The sequence below is a fragment of the Onychostoma macrolepis genome, chromosome 10 (genome assembly GCF_012432095.1).
Source record: "Onychostoma macrolepis isolate SWU-2019 chromosome 10, ASM1243209v1, whole genome shotgun sequence".
Classification (NCBI taxonomy): domain Eukaryota; kingdom Metazoa; phylum Chordata; class Actinopteri; order Cypriniformes; family Cyprinidae; genus Onychostoma; species Onychostoma macrolepis.
The window spans coordinates 15,867,049-15,881,656 of NC_081164.1; the positions used below are offsets into that span (position 1 = coordinate 15,867,049).

The 14,608-nt window shown below is 35.4% G+C and overlaps 1 protein-coding gene and 1 long non-coding RNA gene across 4 annotated transcripts in view; one reads left to right on the top strand and one right to left on the bottom strand.

Moving 5' to 3' along the window:
- LOC131547977 (uncharacterized) overlaps positions 1 to 14,608 on the top strand; it is a 200,075-nt gene that overhangs the window by 80,488 nt on the left and 104,979 nt on the right. The window lies entirely within an intron of this gene.
- lrrtm4l1 (leucine rich repeat transmembrane neuronal 4 like 1) overlaps positions 2,749 to 14,608 on the bottom strand; it is a 38,411-nt gene continuing 26,551 nt past the window's right edge. For 2 of the 3 annotated variants that reach the window (XM_058788785.1, XM_058788787.1), the window contains exon 3: positions 2,749 to 4,244. In XM_058788785.1, the coding sequence (XP_058644768.1) occupies positions 4,179 to 4,244 (66 nt within the window). In that variant the 3' untranslated portion in view covers positions 2,749 to 4,178. The remainder of the gene's footprint in view (positions 4,245 to 14,608) is intronic. The other variant, XR_009273055.1, reaches the window with a different exon arrangement.

Here is a 14,608-nt window from a genome sequence, read left to right on the forward strand (position 1 = left end):
TGGACTGTATAACACAGTGAAATCCTAGGACTGAAACCAATAAAATATTAAACAATACTGTACTTTAACAGTTGTGGGATATCAGAGCGAATCAGACAATTTAAGATTCGATCAGATTGGTGTTAGAACCACTAAAAGAGCCAAATTCCACAAAGAGGCCCAGGACAACACAACAGGATGCCATAAATCAGATCCCTAGCACCAGCCCGTCTGAAGAAAAACTAACATACAAGCCTCTTTCACAGAACATCGTACAACATTGACACCAAGAACACTTACTGATAATCCCAACTCAGAAAGGAGATTGTCAAATTTGGGACAAGTAACCAAGATTGATGGTCAAAGAGATGCACCACATGAACATCACATGTAAATCCATGATTAAAATCATGAGCTTCCTCAGATTGGTCAACAAACCATTTTGGGATGTGTCCAAAAGCCCAGTTAAAAACTCAGGACACCATCAAACCATGCTTTTTTGCTTTTTGGCTTTTTAGTCATTGCTTTTAGCCATGCTTTTTGCCCGTTCCAGCACCGTTCCAGCACCGTTCCAGCGTGCTCTGGCCTACATGCCAGCTGCTACTTAACCACGATGAGAAGAAAACCCATCTAGGTCTCGTTACATCCTTTTATTCTTTTACTTCAATTTCTTTCCTTTATTTGATTCTTTTCTCCCCTACTAATAATGGAGGGTCTTTGCGAAGGGTCAGTTCTGACCTTTCCCACCGCAGTTCTCAGTTTAAATCTTGGAATTTGGAGAAAATAGCAAGAAAAAAAAATCTGAGATATAAACTGATTTGTCAGAAAAAGTCGCAATCCCCCCACCCCCACTTGGCAGAAACAAGCTTCCATAGTCTTAACATATGTTTAGCCTACATAGAAAAGCAGTGGAATAAAAAAATTAAAAAAAACTTTGGTAACACTTTAGATTAGGGAACACATACTGACTGTTAACGAAGAGATTTCCCTCAATAAACTCCTAATTTGCTGCTTATTGATAGTAAGGTTGTTTGTAGTAGCTATGTTTAGGTATTTGGTAGGGTTAATGGATCTACAATATGGTCATGCAGAATAAGGCATTAATATGTGCTTTATATATATATACTGTATATATATATACACCGGTATATATATATATATATATATATATATTAATAAACAGCCAATATGCTAATAACAAGCATGTTAATAAGCAACTATTTAATAGTGATTAGAGTTTCCTGATCTAAAAGTGTTACCCAAAGTAGTTTTACTCGATTGTTATAAATCAGTCTCAACAAAAGGTCTACAGTAGCAGTGATAGCATGCAATAGAAAGTGAAGTCTGCATTATTTATTGGAGCAGGTATGATTTGCATTATAAAAAAATATGACTGCGCTCTAAAAGAAAACATGCCAAGAAATACAGTAGCATTCGAAGATATAGAATAGCCTGAAATCAAATCGATGCACAAATTGAACAAAGTATTACTCCAAGTTTTAGTTTGACATTTAACACGCCTTTTACTTCAACTCACACAGACTATTACACAAAACTGATTTTTTGGTCTTTTGTGCCTGTGCACTCTTGGGGCATCATGATTGGGGTTAATAGAGCACACAACAGCCAATATCTGGATGCAGTCGGGTCCTCTGAACACAGCACTCTTCCAGTAGGAGGCCGTTGACTGGGCAAAATGTCAAGACTCCTTTCCGAACGAGAAGGGATGGTGGGGCGATGAATAATTCATAGGGAAAGTTCGGTCGAACACAGTGCTGTGTCTGTTCAGCTGTCGCTTCGGCAGGCAAGGGGGGGTACAACACTGTAGGAAAACACCGGAGCTGATTTGCCATCTGGACCTCATATCAGACAGCTTGACGTGTTCCTGGAGGACTCGACGCGGGGCAAACTCTTCATGTTAGCCCCCTCTTGAGAAATGGCATATTTAGTGCTAATTATGACATGCCGGGATGAGATTTGAACATCCAGGGCTTTGTTTGTTTGGAGAGGGCAGGGTTGGCACAAATCGGAGAGGCTGTCCTTCAGGGTTATGAGGCCAATATTGATCTGACAGCATCTCAAAGAGAAGATATATGGAAAGACATTTCCTTGAGCGTGCGGATGTAGCCAAGTAGCTTGAACTTTCTTTTACTAACTTGTTTACAATGACAGATTTTCACCGCTGAAGGTTGTAGCACCGCCGGTCGCTGGTGGTAGACGATGCTGCCGGGAGTGTGGAATTGGCTGTAGATTTTGAAAACTAATCACAAATGAGAAAAAATGCCTACATCGTCACCCATGCTGCCAAAAATTGCCAGCTCATATTGAAAATGAATGACTTATGGTGATTTTGTCCCCACAAATCATGGTCAGTGTGGACAGCCTCTTTAGTCCAACAAACTTCATAGCAAAGTTTGAGACTTGGCTCTAAAATAGAAACGAAGATACTTTCTGATTAAACACGAAAATTCAGCTTTGCAATCGCAGGAATAAATTACATTTTAAACTATATTCTAACAGTTTTAAACTGTAATATTTCAGAAAAATTACTGTATTCTTCATTAAATAAATGCATTAAGCATAAAAGACTAAATCTTAATTATTCCAAATATTTTTAAAAAATAAAGCTCAACTTTACCAAATTACAGTTGTTTAATTTGAATTTTCATGTGAGCTACATGAACTGTTCAACAAGTGAAAAACAATGTCAAGCTTACTCAGTTCTTCTCAGTATTTTTTTTTTTTTTCAATTTTGCTTTTGCACGAAAATCCATATTGTTAAATAAAGTATTAATAATAAATGCATAAAAATGAACAAGTTGATCAATACTAATTTCCATTTGAAAAATGTATATCTCTCACCATTGATTTTGACAAGGTGTTCATTATAAAACAGACCATGGTGGCATTCAATTCATACAGTTTGGTTACAAAATGTAATTATTTAATTGAAGTGGGGGAGCATATAAATAAATTACACTTTCAAGTTGCAATATTTGAAGATTGAGGGGCAGGTGGAACCTGAACAAATCTCAATACCTGATACACTCACACACACACCCTTCGCCAACAAACATACAGTTTAAACGGTGATTCATTTCTGCGCCACTAGTGGCACCACATGGAAAGGGAATGAGGTTATTTCAACATCGAGAAAAAAACAAAAAACACTTTGCCTTTAAACTAGGACTTAAAACACATTCTCTATATTCACATCTTGACATTTGCTTACACACTTTCCTATAAAATGAGACTACATATGTGACCCTGGACCACAAAACCAGTCATAAGTGTCAATTTTTCGAAATTGAGTTTTCTACATAATCTGAAAGATGAATAAATAAATAAAATGGTTTGTTAGGATAAGACAACATTTGGCCGAGATACAACTATTTGAAAATCTGGAATCTGAGGGTGCAAAAAAAATAAAAATACTGAGAAAATCACCTTTAAAGTTGTCTAAATTAAGTTATACCCCAGCGACTTAAGACTGGTTTTATGGTCCAGGGTCACATATGTACACGCAAACATTTCAAACAGTGTTGGCATAGTCAATAAGATCACAGGTCGTGTTTAAATTACTCAGAATAACAGCATGAAGTTTATTACTGTTATGAAGGGTAAGTAAACTTGAGAATCTCTTCAAATAAAACTGTACAGAGAAGTTTGCAGAAACTCAAAGCATAACAAATCCAGTATTAGGCAGCAAAGATAAAGCTTTTATCTCAGTCGTTTTATTTAGTTATTCTGACACAAATTTTCCAAGGATTTACATTAAATAACAAAGGAAAGGGCAAGTCCTGTTTTAAAATTGAGAATATATTAACAAAGTGTATAGTTTTTGTAAAGGTCCACATAAACGTCAAATGACGTTAGGCGATTCGTCAAAGGCTGGATAACTTTCATTGGTATGTTCCACCAAATGCTTCCCAAATAAACCTGACACATGTATCCAGGCGCATTAAATAACGTGAGGCATCCAAATGCGTTTTAGTAAAATATGCATCTGAGGCATCTGTTCCCACTGTCTCTCAGATGTCCATTTGCAGTATCTGACTGAAGAATATCCACCACAATCCATTAAAGAAGCATTGAAAGCATGAGTGGTATCATGAGAACAAAGCTTGATGCGACTGATGAAATGCAGGTAGGCACAAATCCTCCGCCGGTGGATTATTTTGGGGAACAAAACGGTCCCTTCAGTGTATGGTGGGTATGTCTCCAATCCAAGCTCCAGGTAATGGTCTGGGACACGTGTATTCATTCTGCAGGGAACAAACAAGACGTAAGATGATTAGAATTGTATAAAAACATGAGGTTCAGCTTAGTACTGATACAGGGGTCAATGACATTAGGCTTTTTTGTAGGCATATTCTTGAAAAAGCCCATGTGGAAAATAATATTTAACATATGTTGTCCTATATCGAGTGACATGTTAGGCAATATATAATTTTTACATACTGTATGCATATATGAGAGCTATACCAAATATTAGAGCTGTTAAAATTAGTGCGTTAACGCAGGCAATTCATTTTTCCAGTTTATCAACGTTAAAAATATTTAACGCAGTTAACGCGGGGCAGAGCTAGGGTTGGCCATCCCACTCACACCCCACTCTCTTTTTTCTTGACAAGACTTGCATTTATTTAGACGCAGAACATCTTTACGACCACATCAAACAGGAGACTTTTCAGACATGCACTACACTTTGCCTCAACGACAGGCGCTAGTCAAACGAGGGTGGAAAATTGTACAGGTGACGTGGCGCTTCAGTAGAACATCAGTGAACTGCAGTCAGATGAAATTTTGTCAGGCCATATGTCAGTAAAAACTAATTTTCCTGTCCAGTCAGTCGTTATACTGTACTCGTAGTGAATGCTCTTCAATTGCACACACAAATATGGCGGCACGCGCTGTAGCCTGTATCATTTCATATTAAAGTGCAAATGAAACTACGAGCATGCGTGTCAGATCCGCGTCACGTTCAGCAGCAGCAGCTCTTAAAGTAATAGCAGCCAAATAAATTAATAACCCAGCTACTGTGATATCTGTAAATCAAAGAACAAAAGAGGAAACCAGTAAGGATTCATCTATGGGATTCATCTTTAGGGATTCAGCTGTTTAATTTAGAATTTAGTGTTTGATAACTTTATTCAATTTCTGTATGTTTCCTACTTGCTGAAGGGAACAGGTAAATATGGCATGTATAATAATGGGTTTATGAAGATTTTTAAGTTAAAGTTAACTTGAAGTTGTTATTTTTTTAAGGTCTAATAAATTGATAAGGTTAAATATTAGGAAAAAATATATAATTTCTTAGAGACATCAGTAGTACAACTTCAGTCATAAAATGATGCCATTAAACAAATATTTAAAATATACTGCCTTTATGTTGTTTCTAATTTTAAGATTGAATGTGAAAGTATTGCAATATAAAAATATATTTAAAAACTTTAAATGTTAGGTGGGATTAATTGTGATTAATTTAAGAAAAATGTGCAATTAATTAGTAAAAAAATTGTAATCAATTGACAGCACTTAAATTTTTTTAATAAACTAACTGAATTACATTTGCATATGGGACAAAACCATATTGACTACAAAAGTAGTCAACTTAATCTTTATTATTATTATTGTTTAAATATTTTTTAACAAAATTTGTTCAATACTTATTAATATTTGACATGGAGTGACATGAAAAAAAATATATATATATTTATATATATTTGAAAACATTTGGAACAATAATGAATAATATGTGTATCACACTCACATGTATTCAAATGCAAGGAAAACCTTTTCCCCTGATGGTTAAACCACAACATCTTTTCACTGTTCTATGTAGTTAATAAATGTAAACATAATAAATGTAATTATACATTTCTCAGAACCACATGAATCCAATATGAATACAAAGAGCATATTTCTAAGATCTGAGTGTTAAACTAGATTTTTTTTCTATTTTCTCTGTCTTATTTGTCATTGACCCACAGAGCAAAACGTTAATTAAAAATAAATCTGATTATATAAAAGTGTCAGGATAATAATACAGACACACCAATTCAGCCGCATGCAATTTTAGTGTAAAATGAAACTCTCATGCATGGCCAAAAAAAAAAGAAAAAAAAAAGCAGTTTGTGAAGCAGTACTAGATGACTTGGCAGCTATCAGTTAAGAAAGTCAGAAATCGAAATATGGCAGCACATTGTGTGCCATCTTTGTTAAGATGTTAATTAGAGTTGAGACGACTGAATTTACTCAGCTCAAGTGACCTTGCTGTCATGAGCACTTTGTCTTAAATGGATTAAACAAACCGCCGCGAATACTAATTAGCAATATGTATTGAGCACAATCATCATTATCTCAATTATCCCCAAGTTCAACTAAGGTTCTTTCAGAAACCATGGGAATAACAGCTACACTGTTCAATGAGTCAACGTGAAGACATCTTTTCATACAAAGATTGAAGTAATTACTTGATAAAATGAGGACAAAAAGGATGCTGCGTTTTCTGAGAATAAGAATCTTGAAATCGATGAAAACCTTCTAGCTTCGTCTATATATAACACACATAGTGAATGCCATGTTTTTAATCTTTCTAAGGGAAAGACGATACAGCTTATTCCAATGGTCCCCATACACTTTTATTGTATGGAAAAGAGCAGCTTGAACATTCTGCTAAATATCTCAATTTGTGAGCCACGGGAAAAAAGTCATACACACAAAATCAATGACCACTTAAATGTTTCCTGAACACAGAAATGGGACATAAGCTTGATAGTTTCGGCAAATAATCCACAAGTAGCAGATTATTCAGGAGGTAGCTCTCGGAAAGAGCAATTTGCAAAAGTAAGGGAATCTGATTTTTAGTTATAAAGACATGTTTTGTGTTTAACACCTCAGAAAACTAAAAATGGCAGCTTTTTACCACGATTGCAAGACTAAGTTTGAGCTGCCTGAGGATGAGCTTTGATTTTCTTGTAGTCAAACTGGCTGACACAAGCTGTACCCCAGACTTACAACTGAAATTAAATTCTAGTAAAGCTGCAAGTATTTTCAGTGAGTTCTTTCAGTGAGATACAACAGCCAATGCAGGGCTCTACAGTCACTGAAAATTACTTGGGTGTGTATGTGGAAAATTACTTAGCAGCACCGGTAAAATTCATGGATTGATATAATGTCATCAAAACTCCATAATTCATATGACCTTATATGCAAATGATGTTTCAACTGTGCATTCTGCTCCATTATAAATGCCATCCAGTATGTATGCCCCCAATGCAAAATTAAAGCATACCACGTGAATATTAATTGGGTCATGCAGATGTTGCTGGGTAACCTTCTGAGAGTGTCCACTAACTCATTAAATATTCATAAGCATACATATTTGTTAGTTAGTGAGTGGAGTTGCAAACACCTGGAAATGACAAATCTACCACAGACAGACTGAAAACTGCATTATTATGGACTGTAAACCACTGATGTTTTGAATAATCTTTGGTTTTGAATCTATCTATCTATCTATCTATCTATCTATCTATCTATCCATATATCTATCCTGCAGATTTTAATCACTTAAAGGGATAGTTCACCCAAAAATGAAAATTCTGTCATCATTTACTCACCCTCAAGTAGTTCCAAACCTGTATGAATGTCTTTGTTCTGTTGAACACAAAGGAAGATATTCTGAAGAATGTGGGAAACAGAGCAGTTCTGGGTCACCATTGACTTCCATAGTATTTTTTTCCCCTACTATGGAAGTCAATGGTGCCCCAAAACAGCCTGGTAACAAACTTTCTTCAAAATATCTTCCTTTGTGTTCGGCAGAACAAAGAAATTCATACAGGTTTGGAACTACTTGAGTGTGAGTAAACGATGACAGAATTTTAATTTTTGGGTGAACTATCCCTTTAAGAACAACAAATGCTCCTATGCAAAAATGTGACTGAAGAGCCCTGTAATGTATGGAATGGAGAATTCTCAAAACAAATGCTGGAAGCAGATGCACACTCTAGAATAGATGACGTTTATTTACTTGCACTGTGTTGCTGAAATCAGTATTCGATTAACAAACTTTGAGTCGGACCTTTAACCTCAGAATGTTTAGATATTTGTCATTGGCTGTGTTCGGAAAATATTATATAAGGAATAACTGACTACAGACTGTTGAATTATTACAAAAAAATAATATTTGCTTGGTCAATGTCTTTACGGGTTTTGGTTCTTTTGCTGCTGCAGGCTGTAATGATCTTTGAAATAACTTTGAAGTGATAGGACACACAAATGTGGCTGAATAACTTCAACACAGCTGCAAATTCCTGAAAAATAACTGCAGACTTTAGAATGTTTAACTGTATTTTTAACTGCATTTTTTCTTTACAGTAAAATATTACCACAGAAATATTTATTTTATTGTTGTTATTATTATTATTATTATTATTATTTAATAGCTATGTTTACATATAATCACAAAATTTTGTAGCACTACAAACCTGCATTTTTTTAAAATTCAAATTCAATTTTAATGACATTTTTATCAGTTAAATTTTTTTTTTTTAAATCGTGTAGCCCTAATATGCATGTTAAACTGTAATATATGTTTAATTGCATATTTAATTCAGCAAGCACTGTCCATTTATCTTGAAATAAAAAAAAAAAAATTGCCTTTTATTTTCAATTTTGTGTTAAAACATTTTAACGTTAGTCAAAATAAAAGTCACAAAAGAGATATTAAAAATCCTCAATAATAATACTTATAACTGGAAATGAAAGTAAAGTGAAGAGTAATGCATTGTGGGATAAAGCAAGTCAACTATTCATGGCAACTAAGTGACGCTTCCCATCCATTATATTTCTTTTTATATTACTTTTTATTATTTTTGCACACAATACAAAATAAGCCGACAGGTTTTGCAAAATCGCTGACAAATGCCCGAAATTGGAGGCAAATCAGTGCTCATTCACTTAACTGACAATCACGCATTGTGAACTATCAAAGACGTAATCTGAGAGAATCTTGAAATATTTGGCATGCTAAATATCTGGACCTGTCAGCAATTCAAAATCCTGATGTGTGAAATGAGTTCTGACTGAAAAATACATTGGCGATGACCTCCAGCCAATGCGAGAGCAAGATACAGGGCAGTGGGAAATTGGGGGAGGAGTTATATGAAACCATTCTTCCTATTGTAAAGTCATGCAGTGTGTAACCTCCTGTGGCCGATCCATCGTGCAATGTGAACACAGTAGCAACTGAATGCTAGCCCAGATAGTCGTGCAGTATGAACTCGGCATAATGCATAGTATACATGCTTCACACTGTAGAAATAAGAATAGCAGTATGGTAGCATGTGATTGAAAACATATTTACTGTTATGACAGCAGTGACAGACACAATGACAGGGTAAACAGCACAGTCCTGTCATTACTGACAACAGACCAGCCACCAATTCAAAAATGATACAGCAAAGATGCGATAAAACAGACAAGGTGAAAGATATATAACACTGAGATGAGCATGGCTGGAAATTCCAACAAAGAGATACACAGAAACCCCCGATGGTAAAGCTGACTTAACTAATTAGTGTGCTAATAAGTTTTGCCTGGCTGAACCCTCGGCACCTCCAATTATCACAACACACGCGGTTTAAAGCCAAGTTAAATAAATGGATGATCACTTAGACTTCCACTTTGTAGGCCAAGGTGATTACCTATACTGCGTTTAGTCTTTATTTAGGAAAGTAAAATTAACCTCACTTCCTTGTGGGCAGAGTGGTAATTAGATCATATTAGTGAGGTTTAATTAGGAGCAGAAATATGTAGTAATTAGCTTGTATTGTGTCGGGAGTATGAATCGCTAAGTGAGACATATGTCAGGCTAAACCTGTCAGTAAAACAACGCTGTTTCTCTACTAGTTTCCGGCCCAAGGCTCCAATTACCCCACTGTGTCTGACAAACAACGGGAGGTCAGCTGCTGTGCACAGGGTCTCCTGCTTTCCTTTTTGCATATCGCAAATATGAAAGAGTGAGCAAATGAGAGAAGTTTCGGACTGAGGAGAAAAGGTTGCCTTTTGAAAAGTGCTCCACTCTTACAGTGAGTTTTGCTCTTGTTGAACTGACGCCTTTGAACTGAGGCTCTTTCGAAATGCCTGGGTTGATTTTTGGGGTTTTTCAAATAGATGTGTACGTTTTCATGTATATGAGTTTTCAAAATAACTAAAAAGAACTTGATGTTTTTAATGATATTTTAATGCTTTCTTAAACCTAAAAAGGTGAATAAGTATCATTTGAATCAAGTTGAGCCAGTTACATTCAAAATGTTTAATGCAAGAAGTAAAACACATTAAAAATGTAGTTAATAAACAAACAACTAAGGCACTGTTTTAATAAATGTATACATTTATATGGTCCAATAAAACAATAAAATACATAGTTATAAACAGCAATATTTACCTACATCTATTAGTAGTAAAACATTTCAATGTAACATAACTGCCACAAAGGGGCCAGTACTATTTTAGGATTATTTATATAATATTAGTATTTATTGATATTTTGAATTAGCTTTTTATTTATTTAGTTTTAGTTTAGTTTAGTTAACACCACCAAAACAAATGTGGACTTGCATGAGAATTTCTGAATTATCAAATTAATTATTGAATCAACATTTTGAATTGATTCACTAAAATGAACAGAAATCACCAACTCTAAACTGCATTTTGGCTACTGAAGTTTAAATCAGAAAAAAAAATAAATCATAAAACCAATGTAATGAAACTCTCAGGAATTTGAGAGCTGAATTGCAGAATCAGAGTTTTGGATTGAATGATTTGAAATGATTCATAGAAATGAATCGAACTCCCCAACTCTTAACTGGAATTTTTTGCCCATGAAGTTTAAGAATCATAAAACTAATCTAATTAAACTCTCCTTAGGTATTTAAGAGCTTAATTATTAAATCAAAGTTTTGAATTGATTAATTTGAAATGATTCTTAGAAATGAATCAAACTTATCAACTCTAACAGCATTTTGGACGCTGAAGTTGAAATCAGGAAGGATCATGACACTTATCAAATGAATCTCTGCTTAGCAAATTGAATGGTCAAATCAAAACAGTGTCGCTTAATGTATGACCAACAAAAATGACTGTGAATATATCCTGAATGTTCAGTAGATCACTCACAGCCCTAGAGTGTCTTATAGAAGGAAGAGGAAGTTCAGTGCTCGTTCTGCTCTGGTGCCCTTGGACTTATTCACTATCTATGACAAATCACATTACACGGGGCATTTCCACCATCAAATCTCTCTGATCCACGGTCAGCGGCGGTCTGTTTGAACCCCAGGGCTGTGTTTATTTATTTTTGCATTATTGAGCTCATTACTGCTGAGCCACATCTGAGCGCCTGGACACATTATTCGCCACAAGACGGATGTCGCTAATTTTTCTGTCCTAATATTGAAAAATGCAATATTGAAATTCAGTAGAGAGGGTTATTGTGATAACAACTGGACACATTTTCTTCCACTAACAATAGTGATGCTAATAGGTCACAGTATGTGTCATGGTTTTCATCAAATGCTATTTTTTTTTTTTGGTCAGTTACACAATGGATCTTATTTTACGGTGATACTGTATGGGATTTTCAAAAGCGTAATTACCCTGCTTTCAAAATAACATACGGACTAGTGTGATTTTCTACACATCTTGCCATAACATCCTAGTGCAGGGGTCACCAGACACGGTCCTGGAGGGCCGGTGTCCTGCAGAGTTTAGCTCCAACCCGAATCAAACACACATGAAGCAGCTAATCAATGTCTTACTAGGTATACTTGAAACGTCCAGGGAGGTGTGTTGAAGCAAGTTGGAACTAAACTCTGCAGGACACAGGTCTTCCAGGATCAAGTTTGGTGACCCCTGTCCTAGTGTGTTAAAGTATTGTGGACAGTTTTACATTGTGTCTCAAAGCAATCCAATAATTTTTCAATACATGAAAATAAATGCCTTTCTTCAGCTCCTTTCTATTTTAAAGCACATATCTGAAAATACTTTCTGAGAAAACAACCTTGACTAGATTGATTGGAGACCTAATCAAAAGCAATATTTGCTGCATGTGTGAAAGAGAATAAAAGGCTGTCTCTGAGTACATTATGTGGCTTTTCCAAAGTTGATCCTGAAGGGCCGGTGTCCTGCAGAGTTTAGCTCCAACTTGCCTCAACACACCTGCCTGGAAGTTTCAAGTATACCTAAGACCATGATTAGCTGCTTCAGGTGTGTTTGATTAGGGTTGGAGCTAAACTCTGCAGGACACTGGCCCTCCAGGTCCGAACTTGGTGACCCCTGATTTAGACAAACATTGAAAACCACTAAAAAATCTAATTAAAGTACAATACAGTAGGGCTGTGCAATTTAATCGAAAGCGATTGTCATGCGCATCTTGTCAGTAAAGCCGGTTCTGTGATTAGTAGTAAATCTCCATCATCTACTTTCAGATGGAGCAGCATTTACTACACAGAGCTGTAGTTCACTGACAAGCTACGCAATATCACGTTCATTATCGCAGACGATTTAATCACGCTATTATGAAATCGTTCTTCAATAATGAAAGTTGTTTGCTTAGCTTCTCGGTGAACTACGGCTCTGTGTTGTAAATGCTGCTCCATCTGAAAGCACGTGAAAATACCACATTTAATGTTTTTACTCCAAACTCACTTCATTATGTCAGTCGAGTGTTTGAAATAAATCCTTCTGTGAGATGATTTGGCTTCTTACACAGAATAAGGCACGCAACATATTTCATGGTATTCTAAGCAGAGATAAAGGCTATGTCGATTAGCATTGCATTATTATATACTTTATTATAAGGAAAATTATAAAAAGAAGAACTCCGATAAACCATATAATGTCATAGTCGTGTGTTTCTTAGTCACGCTGAATCAATGAAAGCAGTTATATCTTCTGTTTATTCAGCAACCGCTATAGGCATTTCCTGGGTTTCTTCTGCGGAGCGTATTTGGAGTTTCCGTGTGAGAGCGCACTCTGGCCTTCAGATAGAGATTTACTACTGATCACAGAACCGTGCTTCACTGAAAGACAAGCATAATAGATCGCGAGTGCGATATCATTGCCATTAATTGCACAGCCCTACAATACAGTTGAACGAATCTCACAAATACACATATACAGTATATAGTAATGAACCCTAAAAGAGGAATGTCATATGGCCACAGAGAGAGTGTGGATTATTTCCCATTAGTCATTTCAACTGAATCATATTCAGTGTGAGAAGAGCTGAAAAAACCCTATTTCATAAAAGTACTTCTGTCCCTTGTGGCACAATATGAAAAAGAGGTAGAGAGAGAGAATGTGGATTGTTTCATTTTGCTGGACTGCAACCTCCATATGTGAAACATGCATTTGTGCGCCCACAGGCAATAAAAAAAGCATCTCTTCAACCATCTTTTCACTGCTTATCAGCTTTCAATAATTCAAAGATTTGTGAAAAAAATGTGATGGAATGTAGCTCTATGTAGTATGACTTAGAATTATTATTATTTTTTTCAACTAAAGAACCAAGTATACATTTCATAAAACCCAGTTTATTCTTTTTGTTAAACTATATGCAATTAGTAACTAAAAAATAAAGCTATGAAGCTATAAATTCATGCTTTACATTTTTTTTGTGATATTGTACATCATTAAATAACATTTCATTATCTTTCCAGAATCAACGTTTTCTCGGACTTCAATGTACAAATAAAATAAAACAAATAAACAATCAAATTCAAAATACAAATACAAAATGTAATTAAAATAATTAAAATTAAAAATTAAATTAAAAACAAATAAAAAGACCTGCAAGAAAAAAACTAATGAAGGATATCTTTAAGAAATATGACTAATAATCAACATTTTTAAATTGGCCTTTTATTGTGGCCAGCCTAAGGCACACCTGTGCAATAATCATGCTGTCTAATCAGCATCTTGATATGCCACACCGGTGAGATGGATGGATTATCTTGGCAAAGGAGAAGTGCTCATTAACACAGATTTAGAAAGATTTGTGAACAATATTTGATTTTAATATTTCAATTGCACTAAAGTACACCCAAGTCTTAAGAGACTACAGATTTCATAGGTTGGAAACTATAAAACCAGAAACCAAGATATCAAAAATTCAACTGTGTAGCCATCAGATTTCACTGACCTATCCAAACGAAAGTTTGCAAGGAAATGCACAAACAGAAGATAAAAATAATTAAATTATTAAATATGCTTCCCAAATTAATAAGAAAGATGTATGGGCCAAACACAGAGGCTCCACTATATCAACAAAACTGCAATGCACGTTAGATCGGCATGATGGGGCTAAAGTGTGCATCCTCCATCTGTGTACTCATCAAATGAAAACTTGAATGGCATTTTGAAAGAGTTTAAATATTTTAACGTGCCCAGAGTGAAAGCAGCATGTCAATTTACTCATTTGGAGATCAAGAGTATATTTTTCTCTCTCTCTTGAATCGCTGCTGTCTCAAATTTATTTTAAAGCTCTACCAAGAGGAAGATGAAAATCAGGCTTCCCTGTTGTCTTCGCCTGAGGACTGTACATGGTTCCAGCTGGGGCTATTAA